The 24,152-nt window shown below is 45.9% G+C and overlaps 2 protein-coding genes across 3 annotated transcripts in view; both read left to right on the top strand.

The window, feature by feature from the left end:
• Positions 1-888: 888 nt before the first annotated feature.
• LOC132582749 (histidine--tRNA ligase, cytoplasmic-like) lies at positions 889-14,801 on the top strand. 2 transcript variants are annotated; one of them, XM_060254459.1, is made up of 13 exons: positions 890-1,126; positions 2,892-2,975; positions 3,371-3,490; positions 3,810-3,905; positions 6,786-6,911; positions 7,131-7,238; positions 8,078-8,176; positions 8,462-8,555; positions 9,450-9,577; positions 10,456-10,698; positions 13,233-13,349; positions 13,589-13,735; positions 14,477-14,801. In XM_060254459.1, the coding sequence occupies exons 1-13, from the start codon at positions 1,022-1,024 to the stop codon at positions 14,531-14,533; spliced, it is 1,524 nt and encodes a 507-aa protein (XP_060110442.1). In that variant the 5' UTR covers positions 890-1,021; the 3' UTR covers positions 14,534-14,801. The 2 variants fall into 2 exon arrangements, with proteins under 2 accessions (XP_060110443.1, XP_060110442.1); XM_060254460.1 differs by lacking the exon at positions 14,477-14,801 and having other exon boundaries at positions 889-1,126; positions 13,593-13,735.
• An 8,402-nt stretch (positions 14,802-23,203) lies between these two features.
• HARS1 (histidyl-tRNA synthetase 1) overlaps positions 23,204-24,152 on the top strand; it is a 36,143-nt gene continuing 35,194 nt past the window's right edge. Inside the window, exon 1 of the mRNA XM_060254462.1 lies at positions 23,204-23,367. Coding sequence (XP_060110445.1) covers positions 23,290-23,367 — 78 coding nt within the window. The 5' untranslated portion in view covers positions 23,204-23,289. The remainder of the gene's footprint in view (positions 23,368-24,152) is intronic.

Below are 24,152 nucleotides of genomic sequence, written 5' to 3'. Positions count from 1 at the left end.
TTGCCCATAGGAAACAATGGGAGAGATTGGATTGCCCATTGGATATAAGGCATGTTACGGTGCTGGAAGATCAGGGTTCAAACTTCAGATCCTTAGATAATGTGTGGCCTTATGGAGTGGTTTTATCCACAAATGTTTATGCTGGAGTTGCTTTATTGAGAGCATTTGCACCTTGCCTTCTTCCCTGTGGAGACCCAGAGTGGCTTACAGTGTTCTCCTCTCCTCCATTTTATCCTCACAACAACTCTGGGAGGTAGGTTAGGCTGAGATAGTGTGACTGGCCCAGCGAGCTTTCATGACAGTAGTGGGGGTTCAAACCCAGGTTTCCCAGATGCTAGTCTGCCAATTTTAACCACTGCACCATATTGACCTTGTGTGTTGTGGCTCCTAGTCTTTAAAAGTCCTATATATTTTTCTTGCAGCAGATTATCTCAGTTACTCCTCTTGAGTAGTTAGGGCAGTGTCTATTTCTCCTCCTAGGCCACCTCACAATGTTTGTTGTTAGGATAAAAAAACTGTGTACACTGGGCTGAACACCTGGGAAGAAAATAGAATGTCTTGAAATAAATAATATTCACGTGCACTTAAGCAGCATATTAATCCCAGAGTCGCAGCATTGGTGGTTTTTTTGCAAATAAACAATTTGTCTTGTGGCATTTCCAGACTCTTAAGGTGTCAACAAGATTTCTGTTCATGTCCTTAAGATCCTTAAGCATTCTGGGGCTGCTTCCTGCTTCCAGACTTGTTAGCGTTGCACATAGCGTTGTTTTGTCAGTTCTGTGTCCTTCCAGGTTTGCTTTTTTGAGACTACTTGCTTAATTTCTCACTTAAGGAATCTCTTTTTTAATCAGCATTTCTCATGTAAGGATTTTCTTTTTTATTTGCCTTTCTCTCCCTTGTTTAGGCTGTTTCTCCTGCTGACTAGAATGCAGGGGGTTTTTTAAAGCTGGTTTGTGAAGACATGTTTTGTCCTGCAGCAAGGAACTACAGCTACTGAACTTGATTGTGTCAGCTCTTGGCCATGCACTGTGTCCGCTCCTTCCTCAGAAGGGCTTTGTACAAGAAGCCACGCCTGGCAGTGCAGCATTCTGTACTACGGGCATTCTCAGTTAATCTACAAAATCAGGTGCATTTGTCACAACTTTATCATCATTTTTGCAGCTTGTATGTTTTTCTGTTGCTAGGTTTTGAAACAGCCCTCTTGTGCTGTAGCATCAGATGTTCACCAGTAGATGAAGATAAGTTTAGGCATAAGCAGTGTTCTACACATCCAACAGCTAGGATGTTTTTCATTCCAGTAATTGCCTTTTAAGCCAAAGGTTTGCTACATTTCACTCATAAGGGTTTCACAGAGGACTTTTGTTTTCAACAGAGGTTTTTCTGTGCCTCTGTCTCTCCTTGACTTGCTGATATCTCCTCAGCCAGAGAAGGGGTGAAAGGGAAAGAGCACATAGCACTACTACTTTAACATGTCATTGGGTTCTTTCTTTTGACTATTTAGTAGGATAAAATACTCATTTTAAAATCTGATTTGTTACTCATTTTTACACTTTCCCCCCAAACCCAGAAAGAGATGGTCATATGTATGCTTACTCTGAAGTAAGTCCTTCATGGGATTTACTCCCAGGCAACTCTACACAGAATTGTAGCCTTGAATATATGAAACTGCCTTATACTGAGTCTGATTATTAGTCCATCTAGCCAAGCCCTGTCCACTTTGTTTGACAATAAATTTCAGGGGCTTCCCTACTGATCATTCCAGCCTTTCAGCTGGAGATCCTTTTCCCTGGGGGTGCTGGGAGTTGAACCTGGAGAGATGCATTGCAAAGCACGTGCTCTGGACTATGCTGATGAGCCCCTCTTTCAGTCTGTAAAAACTGTCTAAAGAACATTGCTCCTCTTGATTTAGGGCACTGGCCTTTTTAGTGGCAAATACATAGCATTTATACCAATCTCAAATAGTAGAGAGTATGTATGTACAAAACCCCAAATGGAAAGAAATTATGAACTGGCTCAGATTTCTTCACATATCACCAGAAAATGCTTGTGCTGGTAAGTGTTCGCAGATTTAAAAAAAAGTTTGGTAAAATGTTAGGTTAAAAAAATTACACAATCAGGTTAAAACAAATGATTTTACATGTTCATTACTTTGGAAAAGATTGAAAATAGTGAGGGCGTTAAAAGATACCTTTTATTCTTTATGGTTTAAAAATTGTTTCGCTTTTATTAAAACAGTATAAGGTCTGATCAGTCTAGGAACTATGCCATTGTTACAGATATTATTGCAGTGCTACCGAGCTTAGCCACAGTTACTGAGCATGAACAACTTTCCTGCCATGCTGGATGGAAGCTCAGGAAGAGTTTGGTACTTGGAGTTCCAATTCCATGTGTTCAGAATTCTGGATAATTCCATCAGCCCTCTGTGTCTCGGCTTCAGTAACTGACCCCAACCAGTACTGAATGTTATCCAGCAACAAAATGCAAAAGCATAGCTGTGTGGAAAATATTAATATTTATTTGGATGTCTTCCTCGTTACTGTATACTTGAATATGATACTTAAGCTGAGGCAGATCCGAGTCTTCTCATTTGTTACTCATTTGAATAGATGGAATAAGTCTTTTCCAAGATATTATTTTTTCATTCCCTAGTTCACCATTGCATTCTAGAATGGCTTTACTGTGGTTTTTAGAATGAATGATAGTTGTTTTACAGATCCCATGTGTTTTCTGAGCAAGCTATTAATGCTTCAAATACAAACAACAGGATGTAGATTTGAATTTGCAAAAGAGCTGTATTGTCTGGTGGTAACAGGAGGGAGAGGCCTGGGGGGGGGCCCTTAGGGGCTCATTTTCCCCCTTCCATTCATCACACCTATTTGATCTTTTCCTAGGTCCCTGAAGAAACAGCGAATGCTCCATCACCACAGCTGCAAGCCAATGCAAAGACAGCAAATCTCATTCTCAAAACTCCCAAGGTAATGACCATCTCAATCACCCATCTGGGTCTACTTCTGCCACTTCCTTTTTCCAGGCCCCATTGAAGTGACGCTTGGCTCCTCTGGGACAAGCTACAGTTCCCTCCTCCCTCAAGAGGATCCTGCCATTTCCCACGTACAGGGAGCAGCTTTGGTTGCCTTTTCCAATTTTGTCCTGTCTTCCAATCACTTCCTATTATTTTCAGCAGTGCTTGCTTCTTGTCACAAGCTTTTTGGCATAGATCCAGATATTCAGTGTTCAACAATTAAAGCAGCTGGAAACTCTTCAGCTGTTGGCTGCCGCCACCATTGCAATTGCATAGATTTTATTGAGTGTTTTATTTTTAAGACTGCTTTTGCTAAAGCTCCAATTTGGTCTCTGTTTGGACTTTCAGGGCACCAGGGATTTTAGCCCTAAGCAGATGGCCATCCGGGAGAAGATTTTCAGCACCATCATCAGCTGCTTCAAGCGTCATGGAGCGGTCACAATAGACACACCTGTCTTTGAGCTGAAGGTGAGGAGAGCCAGACAACCAGCACCTACATAAAGGAAGATCTGCAGGCCTGTTTCTGCAGAAGGCTGTAACCTATTCGTTGCCTTCAGTTCAACAGCACCAGTTTCCATGAGGCCACCTTCTAACGGTTTATACAGACTTGCTCCAAATTTCTATTTAGCGGCTGTTTTAACTTACTTGACGGCAGCTGCAGCTTGCAGTGATCTAATGAGAGTAAAGAGGAAGATGAAAATAAGCCATTCATTCCAAACAGATGTAAAACCACTCTATATTAAACATGCTTTGATATACAGCATTGCTTTTTTTTTCCCCCCTCCAGGACCTTCTGTTGGATAGTCATTGGGAGGAGTTAAAGCTGGTGTATCACCTGAAGGATCAAGGTGGGGAAGAGCTATCTCTTCGCTATGACTTGACTGTATCCTACCAAAAGTCTGAGAAGAGCCTTGTGGAGGGGGCTGCGTTGATCTCTTGGGTCGAAACTGTGGGGCTGGATATACCGCTTGCAGTTCTCCCTGCAGAAGAGAGATCTTGTGGCATCGTCCACACTGTTTATTTACTTCTATGATGTGCTTTGCGTGAGGATACCACTGAAGATGGTTTTTATGGAGGGGGGGACTTTCAAGGAGGGTCATGGTTACAGGAAGCTCATTACTTAAAAGACATCCACTTAGCCTCAACCAGGGCCAGTGTGTTTTCTGCCCTGGCCCCGGTGGAACATACTCCCCCTTGAGATCAGGGCCCTGTGGGATTGAATTCAATTCTGCAGGGCCCGTAAAATGGAGCTGTTCTGCAAGGCCTTTAGTTGAGGTGGCAGACACCTGAAGACTTTGACCTCCCCTGTCTACACTGCCCAGGTGAATTGCCCTTTCTTAAAAATCATTATGGCATCCATTGAATGGGCCTTGTTTTAGCTACCATATGCCCTATACTTGTGGGAGGCATTTGTAGATGCTGGAATTTGAGTCTTTGCTATCTGTTGGGTTTTTTTTTTAAAAAAATTACCTCTGTATGAACTGTATTATTATGTTGTATTTTAACTGCTGTGAACATATGAAGCTGCCTCATACTGAATCAGACCCTTGGTCCATCAAAGTCAGTATTGTCCACTCAGACTGGTAACGATTCTCCAGGGTCTCAAGCTGAGGTTTTTTTGTTTTTTTTTTGAGTCTGAATTATTTTATTAAATCCAAGAACAAAAACATTAGCCTGTAACAAAACATTCAAAACATATAAAATACAATCATAATTCTTAAACATGTCATTTATCCTTAAGGAGGATCATCTGTGGTTTTAATCAGAACAGGCAATACTCCACAGAAGAATTACATAGTTATAAGAGTTAACTCTATAATTGTTGTATATAAATATTATTAGCTGATATTGAAAGACAAACCATCCCTAGAATCTTCTACTTAACAGATTTTTCCTCATACCATTTATAGAATTTATCCCATTTCCTACTAGCCTCAGGTTTGGGCTCTCCTTTTAGCATGTCCGAGAGTATATCCATTTCAACTGCATTAAAGATTTTATCAACCACCTCATTTAATTCAGGACAATTCCTTTGTGGCCAATATTTGGCAAAAGCTATTCTTGCAGAAGTGAGAATATATACCGTCATATGTACATCCTCAGTAGGTACTTCTTTTCTGACAAATGACAACAGCATCGTTTCCGGTTTAAATTGAATATCTATTAATAATATTGCCTTTAAAAGTTCATATACTCTTATCCAAAAGCTTTTGGCCACCTTACAGTTCCACCAAATAGGGAAGAAAGAACCTATTGCAGAGCCGCATTTCCAACATTTGGGTGAGATAGATTGATTAATTTGAGATAATTGCAGGGGGGTGATATACCATCTGTGAAATATTTTAAAAACATTTTCTCTGTAATTGATTGGTTTGATATTCTTATAGTTCAATCTCCAAAAAGAGGCCCATTGTTCCAGATCTATATTCTTTTGCAGATTTTGGGACCATTTTATCATTGACTCCTTTACTGACTCATCCTCCAGTTTAATTTGTATCAAATAATTATATGCTTTCTTAATTACTTTATCTTCCTCTTTAAATAGAAGTTTGTCAAAGTTACCTTTAGTAAATCCTTTAGATTTATCAATGTTATATTTGGCTATTATCTGGTTCATCGTCCACCAATCAAGTTTTATCCCCCTAGATTCAAGATCATCCTTCCGTCTGAGATTATCCTTCTCATCTAGTAGATCTAGATATCTAGTCTTCCTATTAAAAATCCATAGCTGAGGCTGAATTGAAGCTTCTTCAGGGGATAACCATCTCGGAGTCTTAGTGTAAATCATTCTTCTTACTTTTAGCCAAACATCGTAGATAGTTTTACGTATTAAGTGGTTCTTGAAATAATTCTGCCCCTTAGTGACATACCATAGGTTCGCATGCCAACCTGCCTGCAGATTAAAGCCTTCTAGAGCTAAAATTCGATTATTCTCTAACAAAATCCAATCTTTCAACCAAAGTATAACACAAGCAGAGTGCTCTACTCTAAGCTGAGGTTTTTCACACCTATTTGCCTGGACCCTTTTTTGTTGGAGATGTCGGGGATTGAACCTGGGACCTTCTGCTTACCAAGCAGATGCTCTGCCACTGAGCCACCGTCCCTCCTCTGTGACCTGGCCTAAGCCCACTTGTGGAGTGGGTGGGATACAAATCCAATAAAAAATAAAACATAAATATCTCTCACTGTCCTACAGTCAGCATTGGCTGCCAGTACATTACTGGGCACGCTCTAAAATGCTCAAATAGGACTTTAAAGCCTTATATATTCTAGGGCTGCCTTACTTTATACTGGGCCTTCTTCCAAACAAGCCCTTTCAACAGGGGTCTTGTGGGAAAGGCTGCCCTGTATTCTGTTTGTTAGGAAGGTTCATGGAGAAAGAGTATGGATCATTCACTGTCTGCTCTGAAGCAGTGCTATCCCTAAAGATGCCCACGTTGTTTCTCCTTAGTAAGTTTTAGGAAAATGATAAAAACTGACCTGATCTGCCAGAGATGCTTACTGTCTCAAGGCTGAACTATATGTTGCATAGTTGAGGTTCTTCCGATGTGTAATTTAGCCTTAAAGAACAGCCGGGGAAGGGGCAGGGATATGGATCAGAGAGGAGCATCTATTGCACACCCTGAGGCTTATTCTTCCAAAAGATTCTTGCAGGGTCCTGCTTCTAAACATTGACATGACGGCAGGCTTTGGGCTGCTGATAAAAGAGAACTGCCTTCACGTGCTCATGCTTTGGGTGAATCTCCTTGACCCTTTTTCTCAGGTGCCACTTGCCCGATATTTGGCTATGAACAAAATCACCAATTTTAAGCGGTACCATATTGCCAAAGTCTACAGGCGTGATCAGCCAGCCATGGCTAGAGGGCGCTACCGAGAGTTCTGCCAGTGTGTGAGTATTTGCCAACTGCTTAACTGAGCACAGAGGTTCTGTGTGCCTTTTGCCTTGGAAGCTCAAACTGGAGGCTGAAGGACTCTTAGGAGTGGAATGTGCAAGATGTATAGGAGGATTTTGGCTATTTTGTATTACTGAGAGACAGGAGTTGTGTCCTAAGTATCTCCTGTCCAGGTTACGCTTTTGTTATTTTGATGGTTGCCTTCTCCCCCCCAGGATTTTGACATTGCTGGCCAACATGATCCCATGATTCCTGATGCAGAATGCCTGAAGGTCATGCATGAGATCTTGAGCGCCCTACATTGTGGAGAGTTCCTTATCAAAGTAAGAGAGCTCATCGGTCTTCCTTATACCTTTCTCTTGGCCACAGCGGGGTCCGTGTTGCCTGACCTTTGCCTGCAGGAAAAAGAATTGGAACAAAACCAAGGTGTTAACCAAAGGGGATGCAAAGGTGATTGCTGAGAGCTGGTTTGGTGTAGTGGTTAAGTGCACAGACTTATCTGGTAACCAGGTTTGATTCCCCACTCCTCCACTTGCAGCTGCTGGAATGGCCTTGGGTCAGCCATAGCTCTTGCAGAGTTGTTCTTGAAATGGCAGCTTCTGAGAGAGCTCTCTCAGCCCCACCTACTTCACAGGGTGTCTGTTGTGGGGGAGGAAGGTAAAGGAGATTGTAAACCACTCTGGGGAGGGACGGTGGCTCAGTGGTAGAGCATCTGCTTGGTAAGCAAAAGGTCCCAGGTTCAATCCCTGGCATCTAAAAAAAGGGTCCAGGCAAGTAGGCGTGAAAAACCTCAGCTTGAGACCCTGGAGAGCCACTGCCAGTCTGAGAAGACAATACTGACTTTGATGGACCAAGGGTCTGATTCAGTATAAGGCAGCTTCACATGTTCATATGTTCACTCTGAGATTCAGAGCGACGGGCAGGGTATAAATCCAATATCTTCTATCTTCTTCTTCATATATCAGCAAATTCCTGCATGGTTTCTAGAACAAGATGGGTAGCTGTGTTAGTCTGTTTGTGGCAGCAGAAAAAAAGCAAGAGTCCAGTAACACCTCAAAGACTTAACTAAATTTATGGCACGATGCAGGCTTTTGTGAGTCACTACTCACTTTTTCAGACAGCGACATGGTTTCTGTTGAATGTTCTTCTTTTTACCTCCCAGATCAATGACAGGCGTATTTTGAGTGGGATCTTTAGCATTTGTGGTGTTCCTGATACGAAATTTGAAACCGCTTGCTCCACTCTTGACAAACTGGGCAAGGTAAAGAACCTTTGGGAGAGTCTTTTAGTCCCTGACTACGTCTTAGCACATTGCAGCCATGAATTCATAAGGTACGCACCAAATAAGCAGATTACATAGTTCTGTTATCAGCCTTGGCTGGCCAGCACTCTCCATGCGTATACCACCCCTGTGTTCCCACAGCTAAATAGGCCCCTGTTGGGGGGCGTTGCTGACACAGAGATGTGGCTGTCAGCTGCTTCATTTGGAATGAACTGCTGCAGCTGAGGCTATGCTGAGCTCTGCTGTCTCTCTTCTCTTCCGCAGGTGAGCTGGGAGGAAGTGAAAAAGGAAATGGTCCAAGAGAAGGGGCTTCTGCCTGAGGCTGCCGAGAGTATTGGCCAATACATTCGGCTCTCCGGTAAGTTTCAGCGCAGGCACAGGGCAGAATGAGGAAGCCAGGTGGGCTGAGAATGTTGACTCGCTCCCTCCGCAGCCTTGTGGCAGCCAGTTTGGCTGAGAAAGGCTGCGATCACACGCGTTAAGTAATGCACTTTCAATCCACCTTCAGTGCATTTTCCAATTGGATTTCACTGTGTGAGCTGGCAAAATCCAGTTGGAAAGTGCATCGGAAGTGGATTGAAAGTGAATTAATTAGTGTGTGTGATCACAGCCAAGGTTGACTTGTTCCTTTCCCAACCATGAATGTTTAGAGCTCAAGCAGTACGGAGGGGGCCCAAAGCCTACTGGGTTCACCAAGGGAGCAGCAGCTGTGAGCTGGTTTGAGATAAGTGGAGCCAGGAGGGGCTGTTGCTCAGGGGGTGGCATTCACAATCCGCATGCAGAAGGTTGGATGTTCAGTCCCCGGTGACTCCAGTTACAGCAGTGGTATTTACTTATGAAGAGCCACATGCACAATGACCATCAACGGAAAAGAGCTTCATCGGCTTCCTTTGGGGAACTTTGGGGAACTTTGGCGCTTGCCTGTCATTCTGGTGATGGCTGTTGCAAGGTGGGAGAGACTGCTTCCCAACCACAAGTCCCACCAGTGGAGGGCCTCGCCCCCTTTCCTGAAACATGCCCAGTTGAAGAACGGAGCTCAGAAGAAGCACAGGTGACTTGGGAGCCACATCTGCCTCTCTTAACAAAGATTTCTGCTAACAGTGTGGAGAAAGACCTCCCTTGGCCTGAGAGCCTGAAGCCACCCTGCAGTTCAGAGACAATGAAACTCTGGCTGGGTGTATGGCATGTGTCTGTCCCCCGGCAGCTAACACTGTCTCTCCCCCCTACTCCCATGTGCACGTCTCTCCTGCAGGCGGACGGCATCTGATTGATCAGCTTTGCCAGGATCCAAAGCTGTGCAAGAGTCAGCTGGCCATGGAAGGGCTGGAAGATATGAAGCTGCTCTTTGAGTACCTTACCTTGTTTGGCATCATAGATCAGGTGTGTAGGATTGCCAGGCCCGGTGCTGGCCTTTCCAGCTCCCCAGGCTGAAAACGGGCCCCTGCCCCCTTTGAAGCAGGGGGTGGGAGGGCCGCGCGGAGTGCTGGCAGGGAGCGTCTTCGGCTGGGTGGCAGCGAGTTGTGCGCGCTCTGTGCAGCCCTCCTGCCCCCAGCTGGCTCCCATTGAAGCAGTGGGCGGGAGGGCCACGAAGCACTGGCGGGGAGCGTCTTCGGCTGTGAGGAGGTGGCGGCAGGCTGTGCATGCTCCCCACCAGCACTCTGCGCGGCCCTCCCGCCCACTGCTTCAAGGGGAACCAGCTTGGCTCCCTTTGAAGCAGTGAGTGGGAGGGCCGCGCAGAGTGCTGGTGGGAAGTGTCTTCGGCTGTGCAGAGGTGGCAGCGGCGGCCCCGAAGAGCGCCCCCGAAAATCTGGAGCCCTAGGCAGCTGCCGAATGTTGCCTAGTGGAAACGCTGGCTCTGAGGACTGCTACGGAAGGCTAGATGGCTCTCTGACAGCAATGCTGATCCTGTGAATTTAGGCAGATCATGAGAGAGTGGGCACGAAGAGAGGAGCCAGTGCTGGGATCTTGTGGCCCTTTCTTTAAATGCCTTTGGTAATGCCAGTGGCCACTTTGGGGGTCAGGAAGGAATTTTTCTTCTGGCCAGTTTGGCCCAGAGCTCCTGGAGAGTTTTTTCCTTCCTCTGGGTATGGAGCAGGGGTCACTGGGGGAGGGGGAGGCATCAAGTTATCGGTGTTGTGCCAAGGGGTGGGCTAGATGACCCTTGAGGTCCCTGCCAGCTCTACATTTCTATGCTTGTCCGAGCCTCCCAGGGTCCTCCAGCTTTTCCCTGCTAACATGGTTCTGGGCCTGTGCTGCAGGTCTCCTTGGACTTGAGTCTGGCTCGCGGGCTTGATTACTACAGTGGGCTGATCTACGAGGCCGTTCTGCTGCACCAGCCAAATGGCCACTGCAAGGAGCCTCCCCCTGTGGACAGTGTGGCCGGAGGCGGGCGCTATGATGGGCTCGTGGCGTCGCTTGATCAAAAGGGGCAAAAGGTGCCCTGTGTAGGAGTCAGCATTGGGGTGGAAAGGCTCTTCTCCGTCATCGAGCAGAAGCTGGAGGTAAGAGCTGTACGTTACGTGTCACCCAGGAGCCGGATCCAAGGTCTTACCGAGTGCACAAACAAAGATATTGGAGTGACTGTCGGGAGAGCAGAAACGGGGGTAGCCGTGCTGGTTTGGGGCTTTGTTTTCTGTCAGTGAGGAATGCCTGCTGTTTTGGAGGGAGATGCTGGCTAAATAATGCTCGGAAGTTGCATCATTTGTGCATTCTTCCAAAGGAGGTGCTCTCACTCATGCACCTTGCTGACTTGTTGTTCCCGTCTTTGCAAGGCATGAAGACCAGATCGCCAGTGTTTTACGTATTGCTGCGTTGTGATGACTGAGAGAAGCTGCATTAAACTCCTGTGAAAGAGTATGCAGGGCAGGACTTGTATAATGTGTGACAATCTGTGCACCTTATTAAAGGGAGAACAGGGAATTATACTAAACAGTGGCCTGATTCTGACATTACCAGCCCCCTTGTGGCATAAAAGAAATGCAAGTGCTGGCGGTTAACGTTTCGGATGCTGAAGGACATGCTTGGAAGGGCATGGAAGAGAAGTCACCTGATCGCTTTGTTTTACTGCCTCTCTTGTCACTGTTAGTCTGCCACGTTTGTACTAAATCAGCTTTACGGTCCACACAATTAGCCCACCAAAGAATACTCTCTGTGCAGAACTAATCTTGTCCCAGATGCCTACTTGTTTAGTGCCCCTATTTATCTTTCTGTCAGATTCTTCAGAGGACAAACACCCAAGCCTTCAGGATCAGACTTGGGGGTCCATTTGGTGGTCTGACTGCAGCTAGAGAGCCTACAGTCTAAATTCAAAGGTTCCTTTTACCTCTCATGGCTTGGAGCCGTCGACAGATCTATTGGTTGTAAATCTGGCTAGCCTTTTTTTTTTTTTGAGGGGGGGGGGACCCTTCCAAGCTCATGGCCATTACTTGGAGAGCCAGTTTGGTGTAGTGGTTAAGTATGCGGACTCTTATCTGGTAGAACCGGGTTTGATTCCCCACTCCTCCACTTGCACCTGCTGGAATGGCCTTGGGTCAGCCATAGCTCTGGCAGAGGTTGTCCTTGAAAGGGCAGCTGCTGTGAGAGCCCTCTCCAGCCCCACCCACCTCACAGGCTGTCTGTTGTGGGGGAGGAAGGTAAAGGAGATTGTGAGCCGCTCTGAGACTCTTCGGAGTGGAGGGCGGGATATAAATCCAATATCTTCTTCTTCTTACTACTACACATTAAGTTAGTGAGTCCTACAAGATAGGCCCAACATTCTAACAACTGTGGTGCTGATGGTGAGGGATGGCAGCTTGCTCCACTCTAAGTTCGGGGCCGATGCAGAAGTTGAGCCTGTTGATGCTCTGAATCACAACTCTATCTTCTAGGCAGACCTTAGCTTTTCATGTGTGGAACATGCTGGTTATTTGTGTCTGCCCTGGGGCTTTTTCTAAGCAGGAACACAGTTCCAGCTGTCTTGGTGCTGGGGGTGCGGCCTAATATGCAAATGTTCCTGCTGGGAACATTGTTTTTTTTTAAAAGCCTTGTGTGAAACAATGGTGATGTCAGGGGGTGTGGCCAATGTGCAAATGAGTTCCTGCTGAGCTTTTTCTACGAAAAAAAGTTGTGGTCTGCCCCAAACCTCTTAGAGTTGGATGGCTGGGCAGCGTTACGGATGTAACAAACGTGAATTTGAGCAGACTTCAGAGGATGGTGGAAGACGGGAGGGGCCTGGCGTGACTTGGTCCACGGGATCGCAAAGAGTTAGACTCGGCTGTGCAGCTGAGCAACAACAGTGGTTAAGAGTGCAGAGTCTAATCTGGGACAACTGGATTTGATTTCCCACTTCTCCACTTGCAGCTGCTGATGTGGTCTTGGGTCAGCCATAAGTCCTCTCAGAGTTTTCTGTCTGTTGTGGGGAGAGGAAAGGAAGGAGATTGTAAAGCCGCTCTGAGATGCCGAGTGAAGGGCCCGGGTATAAATCCAAGCTCTTCTTTTTCTTCTGGGGATTGTTTTTATTTCCCTTTTTTTCAATACCCTCCCCCACCACGCACGCAGACAACTACCGACATCATTAGCACCATCCTGCATTCTGGTATTCCTAATAAAATGTTGAGAATACGATAAATAAAAATAAATGGCCAGCTTCTTTAAAGAACTAGGTGTGAAGCTGAGTTTTACAGAAGGTGCCGTCATTCACCATTCCAGAGATGTAATCTGCTGTTGTGACTGTGGGCTCCCCCTTCCAAGTATGGGGCTCTCCATCTCCCCTAGTCAAGACAATCTCCAGGATGTGGCTACATAGCCTCTTGTGGGTGGGTGGTAACTCCGCATGTGAACAACAAAGGAGAAGGGGGGCGGGGTCTACCTTTCTCCCGCCTCATTTTCTAAGTGAGATTTGTGACAGGCTGCACTTCAGATCTCAACCTTAGCTTCAGCTAAGGTGACCCGGCTTCTGTCCTAGAATTGCAAATGAACTAGATTGTGGCTTGGCCTGCAAATGTTGTCATCTGCTTTGAGTGGCTTTAATGAGGTTCCCCCCCTCCTTCCCTCTAAGATGTCCAAGGAGAAGATCCGCGTGAAAGAGACGCAAGTGCTGGTGGCAGCTGCTCAGAAGAACCTCCTCACTGCGAGAATGAAACTCATCTCTGAACTCTGGGATGCTGGCATCAAGGTAGTAACGCTGAGTGATCAGAGTCAACTTGTACCATTGAGCTAATGTGCTTCTGTGCCTCCAGTACAAGGAGGTGGCATACGGGGCTCCTCCCGCCTGCTTCCTGTATGTGGAAGGCCCAGCACTCGGAAGCAGCTGGAGCCTCTGATTTGAAGAGAGGTCTTGTCCTGCTGATGCCCCTGGCAGTTCTCACGCAGCGTGAGTGTTTGACATTCCTCTCTTTTGTGACCTTTGTTAAGGCAGAAATGTTCTATAAGAAGAATCCCAAGCTGCTGAACCAGCTACAGTACTGCGAGGGAACGGGAATCCCACTTGTGGCCATCATTGGACAGCAGGAGATGAACGATGGAGTGGTCAAACTGCGGGATGTTGCCACCAGGAAAGAGGTCAGACTTTCAGAGGATGTAATATTCCCATAGAGCTTTTTGGAGGACATGTTGTTTGACCAGGCAGTTTTTTTAAAAACAGTCCGATTTGCTTTCATGGGGAATGTTTTCTTTGATGTAATTTGAATTTAATTTTTGGATTTGTATCCCGCCCTATCCCACAAGTGGTCTCAGGGCAGCTCACAACAGCAAAATCAGAGTTAAAATAACATCATAAAAAACAGGCACTGCAAAATCAGGAGCAGCACAGTAAACAATCTTATAGATATAGGTGGCAAAACCACCCAACAGCATGTGGCTGATGACTAACATCATGACATAAACACCATAATGGTGAATGCTGGGGGAAGCGATGACTTTCAAAGGACGCCTGCTGGATTAAAAGCCTGGCAGAAGAGCTCCGTCTTGCAGGCCCTGCAATACCTTGATAAGTCCCACAGGGCCCAGATCTCCAGCAGAAGCTCATTCCACCAGGTAGAGGCCCGCACCAAAAAGGCCCTGGACCTCATTGAAGCCAGCTGGGCTTCCTTAGGACCAGGTACTATGAGAAGATGTTGAGTAGCAGTCCTAGAACCTGGGGAGGTACATATGGGGATAGGCGGTCCCGAAGATATGCAGACCCCTGGCCGTAAAGGTAAGGACCAACACCTTGAACTGGATCCGGTACTCGAGAGGTAGCCGGTGCAGTTCGCACGGCGCCAGATGCATGTACCAGTCTGATGTTTGTTGTTTGCTTTTCAGGTCCTTGTTGCTAAGGAGAATCTCATAGAGGAGATCAAGAAGAGACTGGAGAAATAATTCTTCATTGTATATTTTATCTGGACTGTCCTTAGAGAAGTATGCCTGCCTGGATAGCCACCTGGGATTCTTCATGTGTGTTTGAGAACTGCATTTGATTTGCAGTCGGCGGGGTCTGGTTTTTTGCACTGTGGCCAAGCACATCTGTCTGAAGAAACGCTGGCCTTCCGAAAGCAGGTTAGCCCTGCCGCTTATCATTATGAATTGTTTTTATCTTTCATGCTTAACTGGCCATATTGGCTTTTGTAAATATAGTCCAGCCTCTGTTTTTCTGGGTACTGTATCTCTCTAGGAACAGTTGAGCCAACTCTACAGGTGGGTTGTTCACTCTGAACCAGGACACTCTAAAGGGTGAATGTGTTGTGGAGGCTCTCATTAGTGAAATCAGCTGTTTGTCATTTGGTGACCCCCTTATCTTTGCAGCAGCTTTTTCTAAGGGGAGTTGGAGAGCCTGCATTGCTCTGCTAAATACTTCAGGCACATTCACAAGGGTCTGATTCATTGAGTTGGGTGCGTAATACATTTTGTCCATATAATATGCAAAGGCAGGGAGCTGTTTCAGCCAGAGCTAGTCCACAGAAGTGTCAACCAGTGTGAAGTCTGTGCAAGTCGCCCAGTCTGCATGGCTGGCCTTTCCCCTTAGAGTGTGAGGAGTCCCAATAGAAAGGCATTGCATGTTCAGAAGGTCGTGCTACAGAGCCTTAGATGTGAATGCTTGGTCTCTGTTCAGAATCTTAGCAGCTGCCTGAAATAGAAATAGAACGGATGCCATCATGCCTTCAGTGGACCATGTCACATTTAAAAGGCTGAAAGGCAATGTTCAGTTTTACACACCTGTCTTGCTCCTCCTCTGCCTTTAAAAGCAGCTTGATATAAGCAAGGAAAGCCTTTCTTAGCATGGAGTGGAGAAAGCATCACCTGCTTAATTTCTTGAGCACCGGAGCAGGGCCCTGAAAAATGTGGCAGCGCTAGTTACAAAGGTCTTCATCCCATTCATAGCTGATCACAAAAGGTAGTGTCGCATGGGCAGGTTCTGTCCTACTTAACTCTCCGTTCTTGAATCCTGGCATCATTTGTGTGATAAGCGGGGTGAGGTTCATTTTGTCGATTTGAGTGCCAGTGCCCCTCATCAGCCAAGCCCAAATATCCAGTTACTCACTCCATAAGAATTAAAGTTATAGAAGCTCCCATAAGAAACTGTTTGGGTTTTTTAAAATAGGGAGGACTGAAATGTCTTTTCCTCTGACCACTGCAGGAAGCTACTAAAAGGGATGTGAAGTGGCAAGCGTATCTTTAGTATAGTTAAAATCATGCCAAGTTTGTTTCGCCTTCTCTGTTCCTTAAGCTTAATTGGCATAGCAGAAGAAAAACAGTCTGCTGCACAGAGAGGAATTTTCTTTCTCCCTCTCAGCTGCAGAAAAGCCTCAACACCTGTATCTTATTCAGGGGCATTTTTCCCCCTTCTCTGCAGTTTACACTGTACACCCTGAACAAAGCAGTCGTGCTACTTTAATGGAATCAGATGGAAGGAATAGTTACCGTGCATTCACACAGAAGGGTTCAGATAGCCATCTCTATAGTGCTCACTTCGGCAGCACACATATTAAAATTGGAACGATGCAAATAGCCATGTCTACAGAAAACTCTGAATTTGACAAAAACACCCCAAATCCCCCACCCCACCCCCTAAAAAATGTTAACTGGGACAAAGTCCTGCCAGTGGTTCCGGTCTTAGGTTTCTTTTGCTAGTCCTGGACAACCAGAAACGAATTCTGTTTATGGACTGATTTTTTTTTCTTGTTAGTGCTTTCAAAATGTACTTGATTACTGTCTGTGGAGTCCTGAAGCGAAATAAGAATAATGCCCCCTTGTGGGAAAGCATTGACATTGCTGTTCCTGGGAGCAGCTGCTGCTGAGTTATCCGTATCCGAGCTAATAAAGATGCAGCAAGACTCTTCCTTTTTTGTGCCCTGGTGACTGCCTCTCATGCCTCCTCCACTCTCTGGCTGTGCTCAGATGCCAGGTGAAGCCAGGATACACACGCACCTGGATTGTTGCCGTGCTTCTGTCAAGCCCCCCTCTTCTTTGCAGAGTGTGTTAAAGGTCTCCGGGCTTCAAACAAAGACCAGTCACTAGGGCTATGCAAATACAGGTGTGCAGGCTAGCCAGAGTTAATTTTCTTCTAGCAAGCCAGTATCCTAAACCCTGGGGGCAATCTAAGCTTGGAATCCAGGATTAGGGGGACAGGGAAACTAACCCATGCCTGGTATTTTGTATGTTGCTGATAACTCCCGAGTTTGTTTGGAACCACAATTCCTTCACTACATGATGCCTGTGAGTGAAAATTTATTTTCGGTTTGTTTTTTTATGCTTAATGAAGAGACTATTTGCCTACAAATATCAGAATTTTGATGGAATTCCTTTTTACTGTGTAGAGACCACAGCATGTCCTTGGATGTGGCTGAGAAGTGTCATGCCCCTAATGTGCGTGAGCATCACTCCCACACCAGGCAGCTTGACAAAATGTCCTGGTTGTACCACAATCCTAGCAGCTCCCTCTGTTCTTCAGTTCTGACAACTCTTTAGATTCCTGTCTTCATTTCCATAGCCTTCAGGAAGAGCTTTGAAACCCAGATCTGTGTCTCCTGAATCTGTACAAGCATGTGAATTGTTCCAGAAAGATGCCCTTCTGTAGAAACAAACGCTATGTCCCCTAAAGAAACATCCCGTGGGCACAGGGACTCCATGGTGACCAAAAGAATCATTAGGGCAAGTCAGCAACTGTGGGAGTTGACAATACCAAGCTCCATTTCTCTCCAGCCCCATACCGTCTTTGGCATATGCCTGCAGCATACTGTGTTTTTGCAGTGCGTGTAGATGATAGTCATTGTGCAGTGGTAAGTGGTGTTTTAAAAACTAATTCGAAAATGGGGGTGGGGAGAGTGATGCAGTCCTTACCAACTGGCCTGTTACCTTTCTGCACTTCGGATGTATTGCCTTTGTCCTTACAGCAGCTCATTTAAATCCCATTACTTAGCTGTTGACATCCAGGTGTGCACATACACACACACATATAAAACACAAAACGGGAGAAAAATCCCATCACTTAACCGTCTATAAGTTGATCCCTGCAGTAACTGTAGACAAGTACTACTGCATTCTTTTTTGAAGGGGGCTGCAGCCTTTTGAGGGGTATCTTACCCAAATTTAAATTTAAAACTGATTCTGTGTGTGCGTGCAAATAAGGGTAGTGGTGTTGGTCTGAATCAGCAGAACAAAGTTTGGATCCAGGGGGACCTTTTAAGACCAACAAAGTTTTATTCTGAGTATAAGCTTGTACCCAGAATTTAACTTTGCAAGAACATAAGAGAAGCCATGTTGGATCAGGGCAATGGCCCATCCAGTCCAACACTCTGTGTCACACAGTAGCCAAAAACCCAGGCGGTATCAAGAGGTCCATCAGTGGGGCCAGGACACTAGAGGTCCTCCCACTGTGCCCCCCCCAAGCACCAAGAATACAGCATCACTGCCCCAGAGAGTTCCAACAATAAGCTGTGGCTAATACCCACTGATGGACCTGTGCTCCATATGTTTATCCAATCCCTTCTTTAAACTGTCTATGCTTGTAGCCTCCACCACCTGTGGCAGTGAATTCCATGTGTTACACCCTTTGGGTGACGAAGTACTTCCTTTTATCAGTTCTAACCCAACTGCTCAGCAAGTTCATTGAATGTCCATGAGTTCTCGGCGGGGAGGGTGGGATATAAATCCAATAAAATAAATAGTGTGAGAAAGGGAGAAAAGTACTTCTTTCTCTACCTTCTCTATCCCATGCATAATCTTGTAAACCTCTATCATGTCACCCCTCAGTTGACATTTCTCCAAGCTAAAGAGCCCCAAGCATTTTAACCTTTCTTCATAGGGAAAGTGTTCCAACCCTTCAAATCATTCTAGTTGCTCTTTTCTAGACTGTTTCCAAAGCTATATCTTTTTTGAGGTGTGGTGACCAGAATTGTACACAGTGTTCCAAATGAGGCTGAACCATTGATTTTTACAGGGGCATTATGATACTGGCTGATTCGTTTTCAATCCCCTTCCTAATAATTCCCAGCATAGCGTTGGTCTCTTTTTGCAGTCGAACACTGTCTCAACATTTTCAGCGAGTTATCTACCATGACCCCAAGATCTCTCTCTCGGTCAGTCTCCACCAGTTCACACCCCATCAACTTGTATATAAAGTTAGGATTTTTGGCCCCAATGTGCATTACTTTGCACTTGGTCACATTGAACCTCATTTGCCATGTTGACGCCCACTCGCCCAGCTTCGACAGATCCCTTTGGAATGACTCACAATCCTCTCTGGTTCTCACTACCCTGAACGATTTAGTGTCATCCTCAAACTTACCACTTCACTGCTTACTCCCAACTTCAAATAATGAACAAGTTAAAAAGCATTGGACTCAGTACTGAGCCCTGTGGTACCCCACCGCTTACCACCCTCCACTGTGAAAATTGCCCATTTATACTCTCTGCTTCCTATTAATTAGCCAGTTTTTGATCCACAAGAGGACGTGTCCTTTTATCCCATGACTCTCGGGCTTACTAAGGCGCCTTTGATGAGGAACTTTATCAAAAGCTTTCTGAAAGTCAAGGCAAAGAACATCTGTTGGGTCCCCTTTGTCCACAAGTTTGTTCATCCCCTCAAAGAACTCTTAACAGATTAGTGAGACAAGATTTTCCCTTACAGAACCCATGCTGAGTCTTCCTCAATAACTTTTGTACATCAGTGTGCCTACTGAGTCTCTCTTTGATAACAGTTTCCACCAACTTTCCTGGTATCGAAGTTAGACTGACTGGCCTGTAATTTCCTGCATCCTCTCTGGAACACTTTTTAAAGATGGGGGTGACATTTGCTACCTTCCAGTCCTCAGGAATGGAGGCAGATTTCAATGAAAGATTACATATTTTTGTCAAGAGATCCACAAGTTCACCTTTGAGTTCTTTCAGAACTCTTGGATGTATGCCATCCGGGCCTGGTGACTTATCAATTTTTAATTTGTCCATCAGTTGTAGGACCTCCTCTCTCATCACCTCAATCTGACTTAGGTTTGTTGGTCTTAAACTTTGTTTTGTTGAATTCACTAGGACTTGCTACTGAGTAAACATGCTTATACTGTCTGAATCTGCCTGCTTTAAATCCAGAATTGACAGGTTTTGCGAGAAGGGGAACTCCTGAGGAACTCTGAGACAGCCCTTCCTAGTTAGACAGGCTCCATGTTCATTTTGGTGTTTGGAGCTGCCTCTTGGACCGAAGAGGAACGATGCCTGGGCATCCTGTCTTTCTCAATATTTGGTGCCTGCACTGAATGCAGCGCTTGTGGGGTGGGTGTGCAAATCAGTTGCAGCAAATAAAATACTGGTACTTTAAAAGAATTATCAAGAACTTATTCCAGTGTTTGTGGCTGCACTGGGTCCTTCTGAACTGGGTCCTTCTGCTGAAGTGAAAGATTATGTGCAAATAATATTTTGTTAATTTTTAAAGTCCCACCTGACTGTTGTTTGTGCTGAGTGTGTGTACATTAGTCTATTCTGGAATTAAACTTCCATCTGCTGTTTAATTTTTTTTTAACGTTTTGACTAATGGGCATGCTTTTGTTGTTTTTCAACAGGGGAGAGGGTACATTTTATTTGTTGCATAGAGTTTTTTATACTTCAAGGAGGGCCACATACAGAAACTTGCATAGAGACTGGCCGTTCTTTCTGGGGTTTGCAGGTGATGCTTCCTATTAAGGCTGCTAAACATGTTTCCTTGAAAGTAGGTCCCAGAACGGGCGGAACTTATTTCAGAGTAAAAGTTGATGGAGTTGAGCTGTCTGTATATTTTTGGGAAAAAAACCATGTTAATTGGGAGGTTTTAAATGTCAACGTGCTCTCAAATAAAGGATTACTCTGTTTACTACCTCACGTGCCTGTTCAGAGCTACTGTGCTATTACAATTAACTCAAAGTCTTTGCCTTGAAGGTTTCACTTAATCCTATGCAGGCCCCAAGAATTATTTTTTTTGCGTCTGATTTAAGACAGACTCTTCACCCTCCTTCCCACAAGCCCATTGCATACCTATTGCTTCATAAGTTGTAGAAAAAAACTTCTGTAGGTTTTTTAAGTGCACCTTTTCATGAGGGCTTTTTAGGCTATCCACACCCTGCTTGAGCCATGGTCCTATACACATTTACTTACAAGCAAGCCCCATTGAAATCAGTGGAGCTAACTTCTCCATAATACGGGCAGCCTCAGGATCACCATGAGTTCATTGACAGCTTGTTCTTTCTCTTCCTGATCATGTATATTTTATTGTCTACGTTTCTTGCTGAGGCTCAAGTGAGATTGCAGCTAAGAACAAATGCAACGTGTGTGTCTTATGTGCAGTTGAGTGGCTTCTGACTTACAGTGATCCTATGACTTAATGAGCTCCGAAATGTCATTATCATTAAGAGCCCTCCTCAGGTCTTGCAAACTGAAGGCCTTGGCTTCCAGTACATCATGGAAGACGTTCAATTTCTTTTTCTCCTTCCTTCAGCTCTTCCTAGGATTATTGTATTCTCATTTGTTGTTGTTGTTGTTCAGTCGAGTCCAACTCTTTGCCGACCCCATGGACAAAGTCATGACAGGCCCTCCTGTCTTCCACCATCCTTTAAGTCTGCTCAAATTTGTGTTTGTTACATCAGTAACGCTGTCCAGCCATCTCATCTTTTGCCGTCCCCTTCTTTTGCCTTCTGTCTTCCCCAGCATCAGGAACTTCTCCAGTGAGTGCTCCCTTCTTTTTTGGTGGCCAAAGTATTTGAGCTTCAGCTTCAGTATCTGACTTTCCAAGGGTTGATTTCCCTTAGGACTGACTGACTGGATCTTCTTGCAGTCCAAGGGACTCTCAAGATTCTTCTCCAGCACCACATCTCAAAAGAAACTATTCCGTGCTCAGCCTTCCTTATGGTCCAGCTCTCACAGTCATATATTACTACTGGGAATACCATTGCTTTGATTATACGGATTTTTGTTGGCAGGGTGATGTCTCTACTTTTTATTATACTGCCCAGGTTCACCATAGCTATCCTCCGAAGAAGCAAACGTCTTTTAATTTCATGGCTACAGTCGCCATCTGCAGTGATCTTGGATCCCAGAAATGTGAAGTCTGTCACTACTTCCATATCTTCCCCTTCTATTAGCCTCAGTTTAATCATTTCAGCTTATAGGGGGAATTCAGGCTTCATATGGTCTGGTCTAGAAGCCACTTGTCTTTCTGGCAGTCCATGATATCTATAAAATTACCTTCCAATACTAATGGAATAAGAACTGTGTAATATGCAGGGCTTCTCTTTTTTAGCAGGAATAGCAGTTCCAGCTGGCTGGTGTCAGGGGGTGTGGCCTAATATACAAATGAGCTCCTGCTGGGCTTTTTCTTTTTAAACTCCTGTGTGAAACAATGGTGATGTCAGTGGGCGTGGCCTAATATGCAAATGAGTTCCTGCTGGACTTTTCAAAAAAAGCCCTGGTAATATGCCATTTAAGAGCCCCATGGCGCAGAGTGTTAAAGCTGCAGTCCTAAGCTCTGCTCACGGCCTGAGTTCAATCCCCGGCGGAAGCTGGGTTCAGGTAACCGGCTCGAGGTTGACTCAGGCTTCCATCCTTCCGAAGTTGGTAAAATGAAGTCCCCAGCTTGCTGGGAGAAAGTGTAGATGACGGGGGAAGGCAATGGCAAACCGCCCCGTAAAAAGTCTGCCGTGAAAACATGAAAGCAACATCACCCCAGAGTCGGAAACGACTGGTGTTTGCACAGGGGACCTTTCCTTGCCATTTGGTGTGTTTTTAATGAAATAAAAGTCAACATTTTCTACACATCCTGCCTGTTCCTTGATTGGAGTATGATATATGCAGGCCCCATTATTGCATAAGGGTTCAGGAGCTGAGGGCTGAAGAGGTTAAAGCCAATTGCTTTGATTTCACTGTCAAGATTCCAGAGGGGAATTTGAATTCCGTTAACACCACAAACTGATGGGTTCTTGTGACCAAAGGAAAGGCTTAATGGTGTCTCACAGCTTCTGCTTTGGGTGATTGAGTGGGCAATTAGGCCATACGTGGGCTAGCAGGAGATGAAAAATGGGCAGAGGCCACTTCTGTGACTAGGGTTGCTAATCTCCATTCTGGAATTACAAGACCTCCAGACTACAGCGAACTCTTCCCTTGAACAGAGGACGGACTCAAAGGCGTTATATCCCACTGAAGTCCCTCCCTTCCCCTGCCCTTCTCGTGTTCCATCTTAAATTTCTAGGGATTTCCCCATCCCGAGTTGGCAACCCTGCCAGCGACATTTCTGTGCCATTTGCAAAGGAGTAACCCCAGCAGGGCTCCTGTTATAGGAGACATGGATGAGAACTGCAAATCTGCAGCTGAATCGTGGCTCCTCAAGCAGGCAGCTGGAGGAGCAGAGCGTGAGGTGGCCGAAAGGCATGCAAGCCAAGAAGCGGCTTCGCGCCATCCTCAGCCGTTCTTGCATCATCCCCGCCGGCTGCATCGTAGGTCTCCCAAGCAGCGCTAGCTGGCGCAGGCCGGGCGTGTGGGCAAGCCCTGGCGGCGTCACCGCGTGGCAGTGCGCATGCGCCGGCGCGTAGCGTGCGGCTGCGCGCTGAAGGCGGTGTGCGTCTGCTTGTCGCCGGGCTTCCGTTCTGCTGCCGGTTTCGGCTCTGGAGGTGGCTGTCGCTGTCATGGCCGAGGCAGAGGCGCTGAGGCAGCAGGCGGACACCGTGCGGCGCCTGAAGCAGCAAAAGGCCAGCCCGGAAGAGGTAAGGCGGCCTCTACTCCTCTTCCCCGCGATGGCTTCACGACAGCCCTGCAGTGGAGGCCACGTCGAAGCCTTTTCTGCTTCCGTTGCGGCCGCTCGAGTGGCGGTGCCCACATTGGGGACTCCCGTTGGAAGACTGCAAGCTTCTGCATCTAGTAGAAGACACTGCAGGAGATGGGGGTCTGCCTTCGATTCTGCCCAATCCACACGTACTAGCCAGGACTGGGTCAGGCAGGGAAGTCGTTAGGAGCCTCCTGGCACCCTCAAAGCTAGCAAGGTTTTATTCCAGCAGCAGCTTTGTGGACTAGAAGCTGCTTGGTCATTTGCAGTGACGATCTGTCATTTATGCACAAGGCTTGTTCTTGAAAGGGGAGGACACCAGTAATTAGGGTCAAACAGCTGTGGGTCTTTTGCATTCCTGGTCTTTATGGTCGTATTCTTTAGGTTTTTTATTTGTAATGTGTGTGTGTGTGTATACACACATACGCACACACATCTGGCTTGTGTGAGGCCCTGCTGTGCTACGCACATTTGGAGAAGTGGGCTGCAGTCCTCAGAAGCCTCCGCTGGAATAAAAGGATGGTAGTCTCTAATGCACTGCTGTCCTGGAATCGGGGCTCCCAGATTCTTTTGGACATGAGTCTGATCTGGGGGTCCGTGTGCACGTTAAATAAAGTTTGCGGTTTTCCTGAACTTGCCTGTGGCCTGATCTCTGCCTGAACCACTAATTGCTGCTACACTGCAAGGCTTTTGCTGCAGTGGATTTTGCTGCTCCTTTGGAGTTAC

The sequence above is a fragment of the Heteronotia binoei genome, chromosome 14, assembly GCF_032191835.1.
Source record: "Heteronotia binoei isolate CCM8104 ecotype False Entrance Well chromosome 14, APGP_CSIRO_Hbin_v1, whole genome shotgun sequence".
Lineage (NCBI taxonomy): Eukaryota > Metazoa > Chordata > Lepidosauria > Squamata > Gekkonidae > Heteronotia > Heteronotia binoei.
Note: the sequence above shows the minus strand (reverse complement) of the source record. Positions and strands in the feature narration are given on the sequence as shown.